Genomic DNA, 16270 nt, shown 5'->3' on the forward strand with positions numbered 1-16270 from the left:
GAGGATGTCGGTTGTAGCCCGCTTGGAAGCTAGCACACCAAATCTTTCCATTCTCTTTCTTCCAATGTCTTATTCACATTCATTACACTTGTTTCACTTGGTAATATATTGATTTAAACACTGAGGCGTGTGAACATTTTCCGATGTGAGAGTTTGGAACAGGATAACAGCGCCTGAAAGCTGAAAGGGTTGTTCTAGAGTTGTGCGACAATAGCTTGTTCCCCAGCACACCAACGCTATGTTTTAAATAACCATTACCCTGAAACTCAGGCACCCAAATTCCCGCAGCTCCCCCAATGCTTTCCTGTTCACCGATGGTCTACAAGCGAGGTTATCTAATCACAGGGGGCAAAGCAGCTACAGATTGGTCAAGACATCTTGGAAAGTGAACTTTTCATGAGTTCCGCGTCGCTATAATTTATGCTCTATGCACATTTACCAAGGGTTTTTCATACCACCTCCCTATCTACTCTTCACACCACTACATACCTTTAATTTATCCGGAGAGGTGTATGGAGCTTCTGGAGCATATATTCTGAAAATATCTGCTAGACAACATGCCACAAGCAAGCGGACATCTTTATCGGGATGTTTGAGAAAGAAGTCTGATGCTAAATGCAAAGCAAGATTAAGATAACGCTCCTTTTCTTCTTCAGAATCTTGATCCATGTCCATGAAGGTTTTTACAACCATCTACAAAAGGAAAAAAATATGTCAGAACAGGACCTTTACACCCTTTTATAGAATACACGCTCCCAACAAACCGGTTCAGGAAGCTACTTCATTCAAATTTTATTTCTATATCATATATAATTTTTTTCAATTTTAACAATGGCAACCTACAACGCACCAGCTATTATAGAGGAACAATTCCCAGTCAAGCTCCATACTATGAACAAAAATGGTAAGTGCCTCGATGTAACAACCCTGAGGACGTAGCTTGTCCAGTTTGTTTCTATAAAGCGCAAATACTCTCAAAATCTACTCTCAAAATCTAAAAATGTTTTCACAGCTGTAAACGCAACATAAAACCTGAGAAAATAATTCATATACATATAGACAGATCACGCTAAAGCTTCCCCCGGTAGTCAAGAAGCCCCAGGTATCTGAGCGCCCTGCTGGCAGGTTACCATTATATGTCCACAATGTACACATCCTGTTATGATCTGCTAGGGGTGAGGTCCTTTTTAACTACCTCACTGACCCTTTAGACCATTTCTCAAAAATGAGTAAAACATATGAAACGTGTGCTCTACCAGTGAACAAAAAAAACACACATACCTTCAGCCGTCTCACCATCTCTTCTTTAGAAATCTTGTCAGAAATTTCTTTCACCCCGGGTGGATACGTGATCTTCCCATCATTTCCTTTGGGCTTCGAATGAGCCATTGTTGAAAAACTTTATTGGACCTCTGCAATAAAACATGATATACACCATGAGAAATCACAGAATAACTTACCCTACATATGTGAACAATACATTTACATTTAACATTTCAAGCAAATTTCCTAAAAAACATACATATAAACAGCAATCCAACATTTATGAGCATTACAAAATGATGATGTCACACTGTTATGCTGTTTGCAATAGAAGTTTCCAATTGCCAGCGCATAGTGGGTTCTTGAGCGAAATGCTACACAGTTCCGAGCTCGTCTCATTATTCTGACAGCTTAACATATTGAAGGATATTCACTTGGCATCTGCTGTTGGGTTCACTGCTGAAGACAGCTGCCAGCGAGGAATGTGTTATTAGCATATGAATGCGCGGCGGCCCAGATCTCCCGACAGAGTAGGTACAGCGACAGAGCTCATGACACGAGGAGGAAGCCGGGATAGAACTCCTTGGGCATTGAAGAAGTGAGCTAGCAGACATCTTTGGCTTACATTACTCACAGCTTAATTAGGGCTTTATTGAGAAATCAGTAACTTTGCCAAATAAGCGCACCAATAAATGTGTGAAAAGTCAAATTACAGGACAGTCTACTAAGGCGATGGATAGAGGATAAAAGCGTGTCAAGTATCTGAGGCTATTAAAGGTTTTGACTTGATATAATTTCTCTGCTGTCTTTCGTAACTGCATATGAAGCAAACGGTTTAAATGTTTTATAGAAGCAAAAGGTTCTTCAGTGAAATCAGGTATATCATCTACAGCTAAATTAAACGCAGAAGGGATAATTCAGCATTGGCGGTGCTAATCTCACGTGATCTGCTACAACTTCTTTCCCTATTAAATTATTAGATCCAACGGGTGGTGCACTCGTGGTGTTAAGGTACTACGAGATGCACAACTCATGAGAAAAAAAAAAAACTCTTTTCTGTAAGATTCTCCAGGAACACTAGGAAGGAAACAATCCGGGGTCCATCTCTAAACACCTAGTTTGCCCGTCACACCTTTATATCACTCTACTAAAAAGCTGTAGATGGAAAATGTCATCTTTGGTCTGTTTTTTGGGCTTAGAACTTAGTTATACACTGAATGTTATGCAAGTTAAAATTCTGCATCTCCTTTAAACATCCTGCTTAAATAGGGCATAGACGGTAAATGATCAGGTCCTAAAACCTTGACTGCATTTGGACATCACACCACCAAGACCAAGATTCTTATACACGCAAACAAATACCATATTCCCACAGCTTTACCATCTAACGTCATAACAATACATTTAAACATTATATACAAATTGAGAGGTGCTGCCAACTTGATACAATTAAGAAAGAAAACATTTCAGAAAGTAGCCGTCTGAGTAATTAGCAGTGAAGGAGAAACATGGGTGGGTGGTTGGTGGTCTACGGCTCCCTGCTGTGATAGCGATGATAGAGCCCGGTGCCGGAATTTACATTAGAATAAGAAAGGAATGTTTGCACGAGGCACACGGGTGGTCAACTTCATCCCATAACACAGTTTTGCATTTCTGAGGGAAAGGGGAAAGTAAAGGGGCTTGGCCAAAGCTTGTCAAACACCCCCCATCCCACAGCCATCTCTCCTCTGTCTTCCCCGTCTATACGCGTGAACACTTTCAGAGATTATTCTGTATTTTGGGTGAGATTGTTCTTTGTGTGATTACTTATCTGACTAAAAGACTATTTTGTCTAGGGTCCAAAAAAATAAAAATATAAAAAGGATAAAGCTCGGTTCTAAGTTCTACACATCTCATAACTTCTGGAATACTCTAGATCAGCGATGCTGGCTTTCGGACCTGGCATTCTCTCATAGCTCTTGCCTCATGAAAGCACCACCACTGTATTCCATCTTGACAATGAGAAACACTCTAAGAGCAGGGCTCCCTTACACAGCAAGAAAAATATTGGTAATAAATCTTTTCAGGATACAAATAAAAACATGGCTTCACATGAATATAAGGCGACACAAAGGGCTGTTTCTAACCACAGGACAAAGTGAGCTACAAGACTTCTTAATAAAATCACCAATTTGGATTTCTATATCAAACAAGGGCCTTTTATCTGTTATCATTTTTACACACAAATTATTCGATTTCTTTTTTTTTTTTTTTTTGTGGAGAGGGATGCCGGAATGTTTTTACACTTTAAAGGGTCGCAGCCCCTCACGGCACCTCCCCAGTGATATGAAATACGGAAGGGTTTGGTGAATGCTAGCGCCGTGCCCATGGAGTGGATCTGTCATGGCTCTTTATAAACCAAACCTCACAGGGAAATCCATCTAAAGTTCACGGCCATGAAAACCCCAAAACTGCACCCTGCCATACATGCGGTAAATAAGGAACCCTCCGGAGAAACGTCAGGAACGCTCAGTGCCGTCGCTGTAACACAGACACGTCTTCACGCCAGATTTATATAGCAGCACACAGCTGAACAACGACGCTACGCAAGGGAACATATAAACAAGACGCACAATGTGTGAAGAGCCGGAGCGCACAGATAACACAAGACAACCGCCTCGTGTTCATCTCAAAGACCTGATGGGCTCCGGCTGCAAAAGCACATTTCAACAGCCTGTAGAACCGCGAGTCTAACCCAACAGAGGCAAATTACATGGCGACCCAGAAAGCTCATGAATTCAGTCTACGAAGCGATGTCGTTGGTGCACAACAGGGTAAAATAATCGCAACGTGCTTTCCACCAAACAACCGCATCATATATGTAATGGTTTAATGTTTCAGGACAGATTCTGAAATCAGTTGAAATCTGCTCGGGGCAAAATAAATGGTTATACAGGGTATTTTATCTACTTGAACCGTGTCTGAAACCTGAAACTTTCATTTGTAGCTCGGAAAACTAAGAGATAATAGGCTTCTAAAAACTCATCAGAGCTTTGAGCCCAGGGGTAGCGGACAGGGGCCCCTTGTAGAAGCTGCAGAAGATGCTGCTCAGGAAGCCTCTCTATAACATGTGGAAAGCTAGCGGCTGCCAAACACGCAAACTAAATTAGTTTATTAAAAAACACCCTATAGCTTGTGTTCTTTAAATTACTGAACTTCAGACAAGCTGGGATTGGTGGCAAAAGGTGGCAGGACAAGCACATCAATGGCTACCAACAGCCAGCTTACATCAAAGATGGACAACAAACAGAGCGGGAAGGAATAATCACACAAGAACTCAAAGAACACGATGGCTACTAATAAACACAGAGCGAGATCTGTAAACAGTTACACTCATTGAAGTGTAGCGAACAAGGAAATATTTGGGACAATGCACAGAACGCGGGTTAGTTATAAGGCAGACACGTATTTTATAGACATAAAATCACCACATTTAGAAAATCAGTAACATGGCACAATCTCATATTGGCAGGAACATGTATTACAATATCTACGTTATATATGGGAATGTCGCAGGTGGGGGCTTGACGCTACCTGCAGGGCAGGGATACACAATTTGTATCGCCCGACGCCTGGGACATGCAGTTCCGGATGCCAGGCAGGTTTTTTTTTCCATTTAGCCCTGCAGCGGGTAAGTGGGATGCAGGGGACCTGAATCCTCCTCTCTGGCAGCCGGTGAACGTCTGCAATACGCGCACAGACAACCTCCACTGCTACCCGGCACTTCTAAAAACTGAGTGTTGGCGCAACATGACCTCCGGTGCTCAGTCATAGAAGCCCCGGCGGAAATTCCAGGAAGCAGCATACGTTGTCTAGGGGCATCGGGCAGATGTCCACCAGCTGCCCCACTAGACACCAGGAAGTCTGGAGGACGGGTGGCAAGTCTGGGGATGCATTGGTAAGTCCGAGGTGGCAAAATGTCAAGTCTTGAGGTCAGATGGCCATTACTGGGGGGCAGGTTGGCAAATAAAAAAGGCAGAAAAAATGCATTTTTCTCAATCAGTTTTAAATAAATATGAAAAAATAGTTTACATGTGAATATTTACTAGAAAAACTTTAGGTAATAAAACCTAGTTTGAGAAATATGTTCCTGTACCTTTAAAATATAGGTTTTTATTATGTCTAGGGCTGCAACTAACGATTATTATAATAATCGATTAGTTGGCCGATTATTTTTTCGATTAATCGATTAATCGGATAAAAAAATACATTATTTTAAATTGAAGAAAAATTGCAATAAAAAACGTACAATTTACACTTTCATCTCTTTATTGCAATGGTCTCTCTCTATTCACCTTCTTATTTTACTGACATAATAATAAAAGCTACAAGAACCCCAACACAGTGCTTCTCAAACTAGGTTTTAATACAAAGTTATTAGTAAATATTAATTCATATGTTAACTATTTTTCATACTGAGAAAAAAGCCTTGTTTAAATTTTTTTATTTACCAAACTGCCCCCAGTTATGCACATCTGACCCCCAGCTTGCCACTCTGCCCCATATATGCCTTATACCTTTTATATGCCAGATTCCACTGTGCCCCCTGATATGCCACTGTGCCCCTGATATGCCTTATACTCCTTATATGCCAGTGATATGCAACTGAGCCCCCTGATATACATTTTACCCCCAGATATGTTTATGCCCCCCTGATATGCCTAATATCCATATGCCTTATACCCCCTATATGCCCTAAAAATTCATAATACCCCCCCATACACCACTATAACTCACCCATACACCACTCTGGCTCCTCCCCCTCCCATACACCACTCTGGCTCCTCCCCCTCCCATACACCACTCTGGCTCCTCCCCTCCCATACACCACTCTGGCTCCTCCCCCTCCCATACACCACTCTGGCTCCTCCCCCGCCCATACACCACTCTGGCTCCTCCCCTCCCATACATCACTTTGCCTCCTCCCCCTCCCATATACCACTCTGCCTCCTCCCCTCCCATACATCACTCTGGCTCCTCCCATACTCCACTCTGCCTCCTCCCATACATCACGTTGGCTCCTCCCCCTCCCATACATCACTTTGCCTCCTCCCCCCTCCCATACTCCACTCTGCCTCCTGTGAACCTCCGTTTCTGACAAGACACCAGGGAGCCGGGTAGAGAGGCAGAGTGGCGTATGAGAGGGGGAGGAGCCCGAGTGGTGTATTGGAGGGTGGCTCCCATACACCCCTCTGACTCCTCCCCCCTCCCATACACCGCTCTGCCTCTCTACCCGGCTCCGTTACTGAAGGCACTTTCATTGCAGCTTCATAGAAGCCACAGTGTAAGTGAAGGGCAGTAACGGAGCCTGTCTGTGCGATGCAGACCCTCACCGGCTATCAGAGAGGATGATTCTCTGTCAGCCGGTGAGGGTCTGCATCGCACAGACAGACTCCGTTACTGCCCTTCACTTACACTGAGGCTTCTATGAAGCTGCAGGGAAAGTGCCTGTCAGTAACGGTGCCGGGTAGAGAGGCATAGTGATGTATGGGAGGGGGGAGGAGGCAGATGGGAGGGGGAGAGAGACGGAAGTGAGAGACCGGCCGACAGTGAGGGGAATCCAGGTCCCCTGCAGCGTAGCGGGGGATCTGGATTCCGGTGTTATAATCCGATCTCTGTTTGAGATCGGATTATATAAGGAGAGGAGTTTTTCAGAGCATTTGCTCTGAAAAAAACTCTTTTTATAATCAATAAAAATCGATCCAATTAATCGATGATGAAATTCGTTGACAACGATTTTCATTATCGATTATTATCGATTTTATCGATTAGTTGTTTCAGCCCTAATTATGTCAGTAAAATAAGAAATAGACAAATGCCATTGTGATAAAGAAATAGAAGCGTACGATGACACGTTAACGTAATTTTAAGTTTTTTATTCTGCTGTTTGTTTATAACACCCAGTTTGTTAATCAAATTATTTCAAATGAAAAATTTGCATATTGTTTATCAGATTAATGGGGGGGGGGAATTGACCAACTAATCAATTATGAAAATAATCGTTAGTTGCAGCCCTATGGATATCCTCAGGTTAGCGGCAAGTCTCCACTGAAGCCTCCTCCCCCCACACTGTGCTGTGGCAGCACCGGATATGATGTCATTTCCTGTCCGCCGCGATGCCCTCATGCAGACCTGTCTGTCTCTGGCGCCAGAGCTTGGAGGAGAATGAGGTAGTCCGGGGAGCAGATCTTAGGCATTTTAGTGGATGCGAAGTCCCCAGGATGATGGGCTCTGTATGAGCAGGGCTGTTATGCTGGCTGACATATTACCGTAATATAACATTATTTAGATGTTAATACATATGCCTTATTTATTTAATATGTAGATCCTTTTAAATAAAGTTTTGATTCAAATAAATTTTTCCATCAGGACAATGTATTGGGCTAGCATTTTAGTCCCTTGGACAAGTAGATTTTATAAAATTTCCTCTGTGTGGAGTCTATGAATTGACGCACTTTGGGACTTCCACGGCTGATCAATTCTCTTAACTGGGATATTCAACTTCAACCGCTATTTTTAACTGTGGGAATATCTTAGAGCTTTTGGTGCTTATTGCGATCAGTTACCATTGTATTATTTAGTTTAGGGACAAGAGAGGGTACCCATAGGTTATTTGTATTTTCATTTTCTATTTCTCTGGTGAAATTGGTGGTCATTTTCTTACTTTTTTCCTCCATGAATGAATTTGGTGGTAGATTTGATTCTTCGGTCGCATATGAATTAAGTTGGTAATCCACTCGATCCACTTGTTCTGGATATATCGTGACGGAATAAATACACTATAATCATCTCTTTAAGGTATGTTCTCTTTTGTTTTTCTTAAGAGCCGCTCTTAACTCTCAACAACTTTAACACCCCTCTTTAATTTTAATTCTATAGGTGCGTTTCAGGAACCTAATTAGCTTGTTAAAAAACAAGGTCTGACTCCCCAAGTAGCCAGGTCGCACATACCGGTAATAGTTTACATCAGTGCCGGTGTTTGAGGCTGCTTGTTGAATGAATTTCAGAGTCCGGGTCACAGTAAGACAGCGCACTGCCATGTTCAACGGCAGCATGAGTTTAGTGAGAAACACCGTTTTATGTATATTTGTTAAGAAGAGATCACCCTGCACATTTCTAATTTTACAGCAGGACCCTGCCTGAAACCATGGCAACGATACCTAAGCAAGCGACTTAATGGTGCCATCCCACCTACTCTGGTGAATTTAAGGGCAGGTGCCGTGAAACTCTCCTTGAGCATAGAATACAGCGCTGTATGCAGTAATGGAGGTTACCGGACAATAAAAACCCGCTGTTAGCCCTTTGTGTTGCGATAAACGTCCTTTATCCACAGTTGTGGGATATTGTAGACGACGCTCTCTGTTCATACACCACACTGGGCCCATTCTTTAGGGCACATCGCGCTGCGGCAACTTGGAAATTCAGCAAAGATTATAAAATCTCAACACAAAGGATAATAAGCAGCTAGAATCCTATTCAATATAATTTTATATATACAAAAATATTTACCCAGACACTAGTAATAGAATGTAACAAATGGTGGGAATCAGCCACTGTAACTAAACCAGGGATCGACAAAGCCCTCGAAATCCCTTCCTGCTGCCCAGAGTGTTGCATAAAAGGGGCCAGCACTGGCCATTGGGAATCCAGCTCCTCCTGTTCAGATACCGGGAACGGCGAAGCATGCCCTGCGATGCTCCGAGCAGAGTCATGTAATCTGCTATATATTACGCCAAAGTAGAAGACAGGCAGCGGCGTGCCAGATCACAGAAAGGCGATGAGTAGTGTATGTATGTATGTATGCATGTATGTATGTGCACACTGTAGCATCAGAGTATGTGTGGTTGTGTATAGTGCTGGTCAGTGTGTCAACTGTATTGTAGTGCCAGGTTCAGTGTTTATTTGTGTATAGTGTTAGAGTGTGTATATTTCATATATGTATATTGTTAGCGTGTCTGTGTGTGAATCTATGTTGTTGGATAATGTGTGCATGTGTATAAGCATATGGTGTTGTGAGTGTTACTGTACGGTGTGACAGAAGGACCTGTCATACAGGGGCCCAAAGTACTCAGAGATGGCTCCAGCCTGGCTGTCAAACACAGATAGCACAGGTAGGAACTCCATTGTTTAATTAATCCCATCAATAGGATTGCTGACTGGGGATTAAAGGTTGGGTTGTCTACATGTACCTATCAATGTTAATTTATGTTAATGAAGTTCTGTGGATATATGAGTCTATGTTTTACATCAATAAACTGTTCATTCTTGCTGGACTCAGTTCAAGGTAGTTGTGTCTACTTATTGGGTACACATAGCAGGGTTCCAAGGTGCGCATGCTGGCTGGTGCTGGAAGTGATTCCAGGGACAACAGGAGGATACATGTGGGTGATCTCCGGGAGTTACTACAGCTCTCTCAGTGAACCCGTTACATACAGCATCAGCACAAGTGCGTACGTCGCATAGCGTTAGAATGTGAATATTAGTGTACGGCATGTGTGTTAGTACGAGGTGTTGGGGTGTGTAAGTGTACGTTTATTGTGAGTGTTTGTGATTGTCAGGGCTGAGCCTAGGGTTAGTGGCCCCTGGGAGACGGAGCAGAAGTCTGCTTGACACACACACGTGCTGCACGGGGTCACTCATCACGTGATGAGTGCAAGATGACTGTTTTCACTAATTTATCTATCATTACTTTACTAAATGGATGATTTTATATTTGCCAAATATGTAATGTTCTGAGCAATACTTTATTCAAAGTTGTTTTAATGTCTTTTGTCTATCTTTAGAACAGAACATTTTTCTCAATTATAGGACATACAGATATTTACACACAGATGTATTATATTAAGGGGACTTATGATGGTGGAGCAGCACCGAAACCTTAAATGTATGAAAATAAAAACCGGCTCCTACATTTCTCTAGCTCCTACATCTAAAACAAATTTGTCGAGCCTTGAACTGAATTTTAAGCGTTATCCGTCATACTGCAGAATTCCCAAACCTTTCCCACAAATTTACTAAATCAAGTAAGAAATTGCTTTCTTATTTTTCTAACACCCAATCGTCACGCGACACACAAAAAAAAACGGGCACTGATGGGTTATTGCCAAAGGAATAGACACCTTTTTAGGACATACAAGGTTAAATCTTTGAGGAAAAAATCTGATAAAAGAAATAATAGATCTGCTATAGTTTATTTGCTTAACATACCAGCAAGCGGCATTTATGCCTAAAGAAAGAAATATATAAATAAAAGCGTGCTCCATAACCAAGCTTTATGGTGCATGTTTGGTGTTGCGTCCATTAGAGTCCGGTATACGGCTACGGAGGGCTCGCATGTAACGCAGCCCAGTAAATGTCTCGGAACTTTCATAAGGGCTGCTATGTATCAAACGGCATTTAACAGATCAATAAATACAGGAACGGAAATACCTGTTCATAGAGACGACGCCGGCAACAAACATCCAGGCCTTTACCTCATTGCGAATGCTTTGACACGTTTTGTTATAATATGCGTTTCATGGCCGAAGACTTTATAAAGAGAGATATTCGGAGGATAAAAACAACATGAAATCAATTCACTAAACGTGTCAATAAGCCATAATGAGTCAACATGTTCTTTGTGCGACTTTTCCATAGATATTTGTTTAAGGGTTAGAAATGTGAATACAGAGTTTATTATTGCGGATGTCCTTTTGGGGACTTGAAACCAACTCCAGGACATCACAATAAGATATTCTGAGAATTTAGAAATAAACGCATTTTATATGTTCATGACGTGTTTTCAAGGCCAACAATTAAATAGTCTCTTATGTTAATCCAGAAAAAGAGAAAACAAAAAATCTCAAATCTCTTCTTGTCCATCCGGCCCACCATCGAGAGACTGAACGCCAACCGCTTAGAAAAGAACCCATCCCCAAGATACAACGATATTAACATCCGTATGATCTGGATATATTATTCACTACATCCCATCAACAGCACTCCCAATATCATTATTAACCCCTTAATGACGAAGCCCGTACATGTACGGGCTCAAAATGCATCGTTTTCAATGGGTTTAGGGACTGCCCCCACTGTCCTTAAGGGGTTAAGCAGACACATATCCCCCCCCAGTAAAGTTTCCTTCCCGCATCCCAGTCTATCAGCAGACCGAGCCGAGTGCTTTCCCAGCAAATGCCCCCCGACATCAGCATAGTGCATATCTGCGCATGTGCGCACAAGCTCCTAGTGTATTTTTGCCTTTGGCGGGTGGGTTCAGGAAAGACCAGTCATGTAAAATAAAAACAAACTTACACGACTGTTCCTAAAAGCACCCCCTTATTGGAATGTTTTTACATCATCCTGCCAGAGACGTTAAGCTGATCATTGGTGATATTACTGCGTTTAACAAGCACACGATCATCTTTACCTTAAAACAGTAACACTAGCGGCTTTAATTACACATTAAGGGGCCGAGCAGACTGTCCAGACACTAACGTCCCACCAACACACTGCGGCTCCGATAATCGGCCGTCTTTTATTCACTGGCGAGACCCATCGCGTAGGCGAGCCCCCCGTATCTCTACACTTCTGCCAAGACGAGCTTCAAGTCCAAAGTGAAACTGAGATCAACAACTCAAGTTCACGAGGGTCCTCCTAAAACACAGCGGTTAGTAAATAGAACCTACAAGCTGAAGAGCACAAACGATTGGGCCACCACCATTCATTAATCTTTACTTCTTTGGCATGCACATGTGTGTATGTATATACAGTGATATATATATACATACACACACACACACATACATACATATACACACATTCACACGATACATATATACATATATACATGTGAAACCAGGAAACTTCTATGTATAACTGCGAAATAGTTCAATTGGAATGGGAGTGAAACGGCCTCTGTACGCCTACCCAGCTACAATAATCAGTCACAACATTAACGTCTATGCCGTATTTCTGACCCATTTAATGTTATTTTAATGGACAAATTTGCATTTCCTTACAGACATTTCCAGCAGTAACCCCAAACTTTTGACCGATAGTTTTCCAAACGGACACTTTTTGGCGCACGGCACAGATACCGCCGGTACGTAACATTCTACCGGGGAACGTTACGTTTTTACTATCTTTTCAAAAAGCAACAAACACGCTCGCAGCGCACGAACATTAACGAACATCAACGATCCAGGCGGAAGCCGGACGATCACTCAGCAAGAAGACAAAAAGGAACATTTACCGACACTTTTCCTGCTAAGTGAAACTCAATAGACGATCCGGGTGTCTCCTTCAGGCATATCATACCCGTGCCTTTAAAAGTGACCAAGATAATCTCAAGAGCTTGCAATCTATTACACTCCAGTCAGCCATTAAAGTTGTCGTCTTAGCCAAATCTGCTCTTTCTTTCGAGGGCTTACACGGTCCAGCTCAATACGTTTAGTACAAAAAAAAAAAAAAAAAGATTTATAATGTATCGCGCCTGATAGCGGCTTCACGGAGAGCGGAGATTTCATACAGTGCAGGAGCCCGGCGCGTTCCGCGGGGTTTATACGCAGCGAGAGGCACCTGCGCGGCTTCCTACAGCGAGATGAACCCTGCACCATTCCTACACATAGAGTTCCCACCGCGGGAAAAACTCCCTACAGCGTTCATTAGGCATTTAAGTGAAATGTCTCTACACGCATCACGCGAGAGGCAGCCATCGATCTGAATGCCGCGCTACAGGCGCAGGTCAGCTGTCACCCGCTAGGGAGCACCGGCGCAGTATACTTATTCATATAGCGCCAACAGACTCCGTAGCGCTGTTACAATGAAGGGCTCACAGCTAACTCCTGCGAAAAGGCCGGCAGGACTTCTAAGCCCCGTCGCTTGTGTGGGACATTTGGGGTGAAGATATACCGGCGGGGGCACACGGAAGGCAGATATGTAGAAAGCGGGTTTCAGTTGGCGGGGCATTAATTACTCTTTATTTACCACCTATTCCTGATGTAACATTCTGGTCCAGGTACAGCAGGGCAGGTATAAGAGGTGGGGGGGATTTATTAGACTGGTGCTGGGGCAGGAGGGGCATTTACCATTCCAGTAGGTATCGGCGTTATTTTGATTCTGATGCATGGGGGGTATTTATGAATTTGGTCCTGAGGCATGTGTGGTATTTATCACTTTGGCACATGTTGGGGGGGGGCATTAGTTACTCTTGAGGGGGCTTGTAACATAGGGCCCGGGGCATTTTTCACCCTTATCCTAGGCATAAGCGCTGAGGCATTTCTCAGTGTGACCCGGATGTGCGGTATGAATGGGGCATTGGGGGTACATTCAGGACTCATCGTGGGCACGGGTGCCATAGGGTAAAAGGGGGGAAATAATGTCGTTGGCGAATGCATTTGTCATTGTGATCCCGGGGTGCACCCGTGTACATCATTTAACGTTATTAATAGCTGGAGAGCAGTATAACGGGTGCCAGGCGGGCTCAGTAAGAACCCGTTACCGGAGCCATACAGGCACTTTCCCTGCTGCTCAGAGGGCAGGCATTTCGGGATCACAAGACACTGACACACTGCCCATGCAAATCCTTATGGAAATGCTCTGAAATTAAATAACATGAATACCAACCCCCCTGGCCGCTCCCCGGTTCTCCCCCAATAACGTGAAGCACCGGAGGGAGGCTCCTTGCTCTATACGAGGCCTCTGCTCTCAGATCTACTTCTCGAACTCACCTCCAATCGATCGGATCCGTCAGAATCGGTACTCTCCCTTCCCGACGACTCCGACCCGCCGTTCTCTTCTCCGTCCGTGTCTCCCGCTCTGTGCCGCCTTCCCCAAGCTTCAAAATGGCGCCAATTTGTCTCCGGCAGCCCCAATGGAAGCGACTATGGAAAGGAGCACGGTCTCACACAGCGAACGGGGGAGCAGCGGCCCCAAGCGGCCAAAGTGGGAACTACAATGCACCGCCCCTACGTTACGTCACCAGCCATGATTGACAGGCTCCAGTAACCCCCAATACCTTTGGCTGTCACTTGACACTGTACTTTGTTCCATTGTATCACCAGGTATCTGTGGTGAACACAATCACTGTGCTTCAACAAAGTTACCCTCAAAGGTTAATCAGAGATAATTATATAGTATGTGTTTGCCTAAAACCCACCCTAGGGTTTCTAAAATGCGTCTCCCACCTTTCCCCAGTTTTTCATGCATTTCCCTGCCTGCCTCATCCCATTCTACGGCGCTAGGGAATATGATGGTGCTATATAAAACAATAAATAATAGTAACAAATAATAATCTTTAACGCTCATAACTGCCCAAGCACTGTTATCTTTTTACCCACAGTAATTTTGCTAACAGCTCTGTACCTGCACTTTAACGAATATGTGCTGCCCCTTTCACTTACATGCTTCCCCCCATTTGCCGCTTCCTCACACCCCCCTTACAACGTTCTTTCATATGCATTGATTGTTTAGGGGGCTTCCTGGGACCACCAGAGTGCTTCAGTAGAAGTGATGCACCATAAGAGTGAAGGGAGCGCACAAAAAATTTAAAATGTTCACGTTTTCCAAAGAAACAAATGATTACAAAGTTTTGTACAATATGTCGCACATCAGTTTGTCAGAATATATCACTGTTTTACCTGAGATTTTTTAGTAACTCTGAGAGTAAAAGGAAAACAAGAATGATAATAACAAAAATGCAGACTGCAGTCTGTGGGTACATCACCTTTCCCAAATATACAAAATAGACAACTTGCATCATTATTATTGATTATTTCTCCTCTAATGCCCCTGCCGAGTCGTTACATATAAATACCAGAAACCCCACACCTCTGCAGGCTTTTGAGTGGAATTAGTTGCCCACTGCGCTCCATCAGGGCCACCATCCTAGGGGCCTGGGCACGCAGTGGCATCTGGCTTCCCTGATGTTTCATCATTAGCCCTGGCGGTCCACTACACGGAACTTGTCCCTCCAACCAGGGTCTGGCATCTATGTTCTGTCACACTAGTCCTTGTGGCTGGCTGCTACCTGTGTCTGTGTCCTTGGGGCTTTGGGGAACAGTTGGCCCCTTTCCGGGACTGCCTGGTGGCCCTTTTTGGAAGCATTGGTTGTGGTAGTAGCATGGGGCAGTGTTGCAGGAGGAGTGGGGCAGGGCAAGGAGAATGAGATGGGACAGGGCAGCGCAAAGAGCATGGGGTGGGATGGGACAGGGCAAGGAGCATGGGGTGAGATGGGACAGGGCAAGGAGCAAGGGGTGTAATGGGACAGAGCAAGGAGCATGGGGTAAGTTGGGGCAGGGTAAGAAGCATGGGGTGGGATGGGACAGGGCAAGGAGCATGGGATAAGTTGGGGCGGGGGGGGCCTGTCTTTTTGTTTGTACTAAGCATAAGATTTCTGATGATGGATTGTGCAGAATGCGGAGCGCTTTCATCTTTCTCAGTTAATGATATGAGATAATCGTATAAAGCCTTTTTGCAGTTTATGTAAAATCAATTTTTGTAGTTTAGTGAAGGTTTTATCTGGAAGCACGTCTAGAAGTGCCAGCTTTGGATAAGTAGGCAGAGGAGTCAGTAAACATTTGTTTATAAAGGTGAACACTCCATCGCCCAAATGGGTTCAGATTTTTGTACAATCAGATAATAAATAAATTTTAACTGTTAGACAAACTCCGACTTGTTATTATACTACCTTATGGTAAACAATACGATGGCTCATTCTCTATCACTCAGCCAATCACTTTGACTGATAAAAGATGTAGGAGGAAAGTACTGTATTAGCATTTCCATAAAGAATCAGCTTGGTGTGGTGTTTGAGAAGAGAAAGTCATCTAATATGTCACTGACAACAATGGCAGCCTCCATGTCTGCAGATGGGAAGTTTATTGCAATAAAATGAGAAAAAAACATTTTTTGTCAAGGCTAACCTACATGACTGTACACAGCACGGTATCTTATGTTTTAGGAGACAAATAATTTTCATGGGACTTCC

The 16270-nt window shown here is 43.6% G+C and overlaps 1 protein-coding gene across 2 annotated transcripts in view; it reads right to left on the bottom strand.

The window, feature by feature from the left end:
- The window catches only part of PDS5B (PDS5 cohesin associated factor B), a 44595-nt gene extending 30449 nt beyond the window's left edge, over window positions 1–14146 (bottom strand). For both annotated transcript variants that reach the window (XM_053456364.1, XM_053456365.1), the window contains exons 1-3: window positions 14013–14146; window positions 1282–1412; window positions 490–693 (exon numbers count right to left, since the gene is read on the bottom strand). In XM_053456364.1, the coding sequence (XP_053312339.1) occupies window positions 490–693; window positions 1282–1389 (312 nt within the window). In that variant the 5' untranslated portion in view covers window positions 1390–1412; window positions 14013–14146. The remainder of the gene's footprint in view (window positions 1–489; window positions 694–1281; window positions 1413–14012) is intronic.
- Window positions 14147–16270: the final 2124 nt, after the last annotated feature.

This window comes from Spea bombifrons, chromosome 2 (genome assembly GCF_027358695.1).
Source record: "Spea bombifrons isolate aSpeBom1 chromosome 2, aSpeBom1.2.pri, whole genome shotgun sequence".
In the NCBI taxonomy this organism is placed as follows: Eukaryota; Metazoa; Chordata; class Amphibia; order Anura; family Pelobatidae; genus Spea; species Spea bombifrons.